Source organism: Musa acuminata, chromosome BXJ2-11 (assembly GCF_036884655.1).
Source record: "Musa acuminata AAA Group cultivar baxijiao chromosome BXJ2-11, Cavendish_Baxijiao_AAA, whole genome shotgun sequence".
Lineage (NCBI taxonomy): Eukaryota > Viridiplantae > Streptophyta > Magnoliopsida > Zingiberales > Musaceae > Musa > Musa acuminata.
Genome location: NC_088348.1, coordinates 4449190 through 4456344, shown reverse-complemented (window position 1 = coordinate 4456344; position 7155 = coordinate 4449190). Strand labels below are relative to the sequence as shown.

General features: G+C 37.2%; 1 protein-coding gene across 1 annotated transcript; it reads left to right on the top strand.

The window, feature by feature from the left end:
- The first annotated feature begins 1492 nt into the window (after positions 1-1492).
- LOC135627491 (zinc finger protein GAI-ASSOCIATED FACTOR 1-like) lies at positions 1493-3783 on the top strand. The gene is made up of 3 exons (XM_065133614.1): positions 1493-1784; positions 2104-2500; positions 2994-3783. Exons 1-3 carry the CDS (start codon positions 1607-1609, stop codon positions 3613-3615), a joined length of 1197 nt encoding a protein of 398 aa, XP_064989686.1. The 5' UTR covers positions 1493-1606; the 3' UTR covers positions 3616-3783.
- Positions 3784-7155: the final 3372 nt, after the last annotated feature.

Sequence of the window (7155 nt, the reverse complement as noted above, 5' to 3'; positions counted from 1 at the left end):
ATTCATCTTTTAGTTTTTATCCGAGTTTAGTTGATACAAGCAGGGAGGATTAGGACACTGACATATTTCTATGGAGTACTGCTATTAGTGTGCTGTTTTCTGCTCTGTCCAACCTGCTGATTTCTTGTTGGTGCATTTGATATGGCTCTCATCTACTCCTAAATCATTTCTAATCTATCCAAGTTAATTAGCAGTTGATTGATAAGATTATGAAGCTTTGTTACTTGGAAGCAGTAGTTATCATCATCTTTGAAAAGTGCTATGCCTTTCCTGTCCAATAGCCATTAGCACTTTAAATTAGAGGCCAAGTTGTGTATCCAATATAGCCGACATCTCCCTCCAACATGCAGATTTTATGACTGTAATCAAACAGAAGTTTAGAGTTCACGAATGGCTACTGCAATTTAATTCGCTATAGGTTTAATTACTAATTGGTGGCTTGGACAGCTCAAAGGGGAATGAATGAGAGACTGACTAAATCTACATTAGATATTAAAGCTAACCAAGGAAATCTTCATATCAGATACTAAATTCTCAGCTTTTGTACTGTTTCTACAGTTTGATCTGTGTCTGATTGCCTTTGGGAAGATAAGACTGGCAATGAGGAATGGGATCTTCGCATGTTTTTCATGGAACAGTATCATATGACATTGACACATATCCTTAGAAGGACTATCAAAAAGACACAAAGTGCAGAGGAAAAAGTCATTCGATGACTGTCCAATTTATTCGATTCGTATTAGTTTCATACCCTTCTATCTCATATTTTCAACATGATGTGCACATGCTGACCATGCTGCCCCTCTTGATAAGGACATGCTTTTGTAAAAGCAACCATCACTTACAACATGTATCATGTTCTTGTTGAACATTGTATAAACAACAATGATGCATGGTCATGCTTGTGAGCTCTGGCATATGAATTGCAATCATGGTTCTGAAATTGGAACAGGGTCATTCATGAGAGAAGCAACAGCAGAATGTGTTGACAAGGAGATTAAAAGCAGTGACAGAGAGCAATACTTATTTGACTCTGGAAGCTCAGTAGTTTGGACTTGTAGAAACTATGAGGTGCACAATTTGAGTTTTAGCTTAATCCTGTCCCTGCTATGCTTTGAGGACTTGGGTTCTTCTCTGTGGAATCATCTGCTGGTCTCTGATGTGTAAGACTGACAAAAGAGATGTTTTTATTCTGCAAACAAGTCCTTAACTCTCTGATGTTCAAGTTTAAGTGAAGAAAACATCAAATCTGAAGCATTAATTTTGAACTAATGAAAAGCAATTGCATCTCCTCTTTCTATAGATATTCACTAGAATATATATATATATATATTTCAGGGAATGGAGTTTGTCTTTGCTCTGATCCCTAAACCAAGTGAAGTAAATTACCATTCTGACTAAAGGACAACCAATGCATTCTTTAATGTCATCCAGATACACCTCCCCTCTTGCCATAAAAGAAACCCATATCATAAGCTCTTCTTCCTGGGCTTCATCACCAACAAAAAGGAGAAATAAGCTACCAGAGAGAGAGAGAGAGAGAGAGAGAGAGAGAGGAAGAGTTGTGCTGATTCCAAGTGCAAGAAGAGGGAGAGCATCGTTAACCATGTCAAACATCACAGGTGATGGAGGAAGCTTCTCATCTGGGACCAACACAGGAGAAGATGAGGTCCATAAGCAACGCCGTCTCTTCTATGGTTCACCGGCCGCCGCGGCGAACATCGATATCGCTGCTTCGCAGCTGCTGCCTGTGAAGAAGAAACGCAGCCTTCCGGGAACTCCAGGTGATGAGCAAGATCTCTCCTTGTTGTTTCTTGGGGTTGGTCATAGGGTCAATTATTGGTCGTGGCAGACTCTTCTTTGAGCTGCTCTTGAGAATTATTGAGGACAGAGTATGAGAATAATCAATGGCTTCATATCCAACAGCTTGCGAGACTCTATTTCTCGCACTAATACTTACATAGCTGTACTTCAACAGTATTCATGCCCGTCCCTTAGAAGTTTCTCATCGCATCGATAGATCCGAGCATAGCAGTCAGAATTATGGATTACATAGGCAATTCTTGAGTTCCTCACTGGATATCTTGTGCTCGTCGTTCCTAGACCCGAACGCTGAGGTGATCGCGCTCTCGCCGACGACGCTGATGGCGACGAACCGATTCGTGTGCGAGATCTGCCACAAGGGGTTTCAGCGGGACCAGAACCTGCAGCTGCACCGCCGAGGCCACAACCTTCCATGGAAGCTGAGGCAGCGGAGCAGCGCGGAGACGAGGAAGAGGGTGTACGTCTGCCCTGAGCCCACATGCGTGCATCACCACCCCACCCGCGCTCTCGGTGATCTCACCGGCGTCAAGAAGCACTACTGCCGCAAGCACGGCGAGAAGAAGTGGAAGTGCGACAAGTGCTCCAAGAAGTACGCGGTGCAGTCGGACTGGAAGGCTCACTCCAAGACCTGTGGTAGCAGAGAGTACAAATGTGACTGTGGTACCATCTTCTCTAGGTTTGCATTTCTTCCTCTCTCTCTCTCAATACATTTAGAAGAACATCAAAGGTCCGCACGAAGAATGAAACTTACTGACCGACTAAATCTGGCATACGGAATAATATGTCTACTGTTTTGCTAAGGTTACTGTAGCATCATAAAAATGGTGGTGGTCAGAAAGATCGTCCCTGGTGGTTCGATTTCCTGCTTCCCACAAGTGGTGGGAAAAGTCTTCCAGTTTATTCTTGAGCTACGTGTGAGCTCAAAAGTTTGACCTAACATGGATAGGGTTCCCTGTGTAAGTTCAAACCTTCGGTATAGGTTTTGGTAGAAAAAGAAGACCGCCGCCTCCTTGTCTCCCCACGTAGGCAGCAAAGTCTTCCCCGCTGCCTTAATTACTTGGCGTGCTGAATGAAACACGTAACCTTGTCATCAAGTTTGGTATATTATTTTTTTGTTTGGACTCTGAGATTGATTTCATTCTTTTCATGCTCACAATGCACGTTGACAGGAGAGACAGCTTCGTCACCCACCGAGCCTTCTGCGATGCATTGGCTCAAGAGAACCACAAGCTTAGCCAGCCTCTGATGGTCACCATGGCTTCGAGCTTGCAGGGGCATGTCCCCGGTCTCACGATGCCCGTTCAGCTCACCGACGCCGACCACCTCATGCCGGGTTACATGGCCGGCGGCACGCTATCTGCCTTGTTGAACCCTCCTTCCACCTCGAACGTGAGAAGCCCGATGGGCTTCGATGGGCTGATCGAGGCCCAGATGTCCAGGCCCATGGCTCACGTGTCCGCGACGGCGCCATGCATCCCATTTAAGGCCCACGAGCTGTCGTATCAGATGGTTGGAGTTGGCGGCGCCCGATCGGGCGATCAGTTCTGGGATGCTGATGGTTCCCTGAAGCACACCGTGGACTTCCTAGGAGTCCGGGGAGAGAGGAGGCTCCAGCTGCAGCAGCAGCAGCAGCAGTTTGGAGGAGTTGGTCATGGTGAGAGGATAGAGAGTCTGCATCCACTGCAGCAGCAGCAGCAGCAGTTTGGAGGAGTTGGTCATGGTGAGAGGATAGAGAGTCTGCATCCGCTGCAGCAGCAGATGGGGCACGGAGGCAGTCGAGCGGAGGATTGATCTATTAGAGAGAGAGTGTCATGTATCATCCCTCTTCTTCTTGCCATGCAAGCTGGCTTCTCTTCTCGGCCATGAGATGGTAGACACAAAGTAGCATAGTAGTAAAGTGGCTGCTCTCTCGGTTTGAAAGATCCAAAAAAATCAGAAATCAAATTTTCGATTGAACTTTGGATCCGTTCACTTTAGTAGTAATCAAACTTCTCTTCTGAAAGCACTGAAGTTAAGAGGAAAAAAGAAACATTATTTTTATTTATCTTCTTTCGTTATAAGAATCAATACAAAAGTCTTTTTTTCCTTTATAAAAAAGTATACAGTTTCTATTGATGATTCTCACCAGCTGAGTAGAATCTACGTGAAGGAAGGAATAGGATGCCATCATGCAAAGCTTTGCTTAGTCCTTCTCTAACTATTGTTGTTCTACAAATGAAAGTTGCGTGCATCCTCCCAACAAATAAACACATTGCATTGTAATTACAAATGATGAGCTATCAATGTTGAACCTATGAGACCTCTCTCACCTCATACAAATTTGAGTTATCCCTTTAGGTCCTTGGTATATATATATATATATATATATAGAAACACTCAGCTCCCTTTTGTATCTATCAAACTCCATTAATACATGTGATTGGGTTGTAAGATTATATGATTCTATCTAATTTGATAAAAATATATTATAGATCTAATTAGATTTTGATGATGATTATCAACTAATGAAAAAAAATATATAATTATGATATGATTGATGAGAATACCTCTCTTAATTATTTATGGTTCACATCCATATATAGAATCTCTTAGGAATTTAGTGTGGAGACATAGATAAATCTTCATAAGAATTTATCTATATAGATAAATCTTCATAGGAATTTATCTATATAGATAAATCTTCTATCATCTCTTATTTTATTTAATTTATTGATCATAATGATCCTGTGTAAAAGATAGAAAAAAAAGGAGAAGACGAGTCTGACTTTTCTTGTATATCAACATCATTATGTTTTTTAAATCCAAGGACGATATTCTTGTAGATCAGATAAAAGTTTTTTTAACATATTATGATTTTTTTTATGCTTATAAGACAAAATCTAAGATTTTCTTCTCATCTTAATCTACTTAAAAATAGAAATAGAGAAGATGATCTCTCTAGGTTTGATTCAAGCTTTCGAAAACATTTCCGACATTAGAGCTATCATTGAGATTGGATTATAAATTATTATTTCATGTTCATAATTTCCTAAGACAAAAAGATTGATTATCCTTCTTTTATAGAAAAATCATAAATTCATAGTCTTTTTTTACATCTGTTTTTTTAGCCGAGGTTAACTTAATATAATATTTCCTTTCAAGAAAACATAAACATAGTGCTTCACATTGTTGATAAAAGGGGGAAAAAAAAAAAACGACCCAATGACTTCATGATTGAGCCAAACATCACATATCCTTTTGAAAATAATTCAACATATGTGAAATTTCATTTATGAGAAAATGACATCTCAGTGGCCCCCCAAAAAAACTTAAATTATCCACATGACAAGGACACCTTTTAAGGTCTTTATATGGGTGAGACAATGATTTAATTGCAAACAAAAGGAATACCCCAAGGAAATGCAAAATAACATTTTACTCTTTATAATAATGGTGCAACAATCTTTGACACCCACTTCCATTTGCACCACCAACATCATTAAATAAGCTAAAGACAATAGGGATCACTTTATCCCAAAGTAACTTTAAATCCTCTATTTGGTACTACTAATATTCTCAAATACTTACTATCCAAATCGTCAAACACTTCAAATATATAAAATTACAGTAGCTCACAGTTATAAGAAACAAACAACTCTTATCTAAACTCCAAAAAAAAAAAAAACCCCAAAATCTAATGCTATAAAAAATAATCCTAAGTGCCAAAGCTCCACATAATTTCAACTAGTTTTACTAATCTTATTAAGTAATTAGTCTCCACAACCCAAAAACTTGTTTATATACTTCTTTAACTCAAACAAACTAATATTAACTATTGATTATATATGCTAATATTTTAACTTAAATAATTATTAATTTTTTAAGATATTGATTAGCTTAGTTGATAAAAAATTTAACAGGTTATCATAAGGTTTTAGGCTTGAATAAAAAGTTACATTAAATTTTATTATCATAAAACTTTCAATATTTGTAAGGATATACATTTAAAATTCCTTTATGGTTTTCTTCTCGAGCAAGTATGAACATGACACGATTAACATTAGTTTCTTCTTAATTATTAGGTTAACATAATATATATTATGAGGGGAAAGAAGTCATTCATGGGGAAATTGGTCACTATCAAATCACTAATAATTCGCCCATTAACTACCTTAAATTTGAGACTTCTTGAAATAAATAAATAAATAAATAAAAGGATGATTTTTTTTATAAAATATTCATATTTTTAGATATTTTCCAAAAGGTACCTTTCAAACGATACCATTAATTTAAAAGTACATAAAATTTCCCTAAAAATATTTCTATCAAATATTTTTCTCATTTTTTATCAGTTTTTAACTGTTATGATATTTTCATTTGGTTTGCTTATAATATTTTTTGATAGTATTTATAATATTTTATTTAATATATTAAAAATACTATAAATATTATTAAAAAAATATTATAAGTGAGTCATTGTTCATAGACTACTATAATAATCATATTTTTAGACTGTAATTAGTTTGATTGAAATTCAGGGGCACTAACTGGTCATATTTTCAAGGGCTAAATTGGGTGCTCAATTCAACTCAATTCAACCCTATTAATAGTCCAGTTGGTTTATAATTAAGTTAATCGGATTACCTCTCGATCTTAACTTAATTTATGTTATAACTATGATAATTAAGATATAATTTACGGTGCTTCTTATTCCGGTACGTCAATTGCTCTTCCAACGAGTTTTCGACGAGCTTCGGACGTTCTTCCGGTGAACATTCGACGAACTCTTGGCAATGTTCTAACGGACTCCCGGTAAGCTCCTGGACTTTACGATGATCTTCTTAGCGAGTTCCGATGAGCTTCTATGGCAAGCTCCTAGACTTCTTGGTTGGTTCCTACAGAACTTCCAACGAACGTTCGGATTTTCGTCGAACTCTCGAACTCCCAAAGAGATATCGATCTCGACTCCGACACAACACGTGCTTTATGTCTTACTGCCATCATAGTTAATCCTATATACTTTTCTCAACATATAGATTATATCAAATAATTTATAATTTACTTCATCATCAGAATCCGAGATTTAACAATAATTAGTTTGATTAAAATTATAAATCTATTTAAATTATTTATAATATTTTTTATGGTCAAAATTATAGATTTAACATTCGAAGAAAAAAATTTGAGGGACAATTTAAGTCTTTTTTAAATTAAAATTACTATTTAAAAAAAAAATTTCGATGAAAAAAATCTAAAATACGAATATGTTATAAAAATATCTCCGATAAATAAATCCCTTAATCATGATGCAGAAAAGAACAAGAAAAATAAGTTGTAACCCAAATTTGGTAG

What these genes read in the sequence shown, in the direction of transcription:
- LOC135627491 (XM_065133614.1), top strand. Translation starts at nt 1,607, where the DNA reads ATGTCAAACATCACAGGTGATGGAGGAAGCTTCTCATCTGGGACCAAC. An exon ending in CAGCCTTCCGGGAACTCCAG is followed by an intron (nt 1,785 to 2,103) that starts GTGATGAGCAAG and finishes CGTCGTTCCTAG; the next exon opens with ACCCGAACGCTGAGGTGATC. An exon ending in TGTGGTACCATCTTCTCTAG is followed by an intron (nt 2,501 to 2,993) that starts GTTTGCATTTCT and finishes GCACGTTGACAG; the next exon opens with GAGAGACAGCTTCGTCACCC.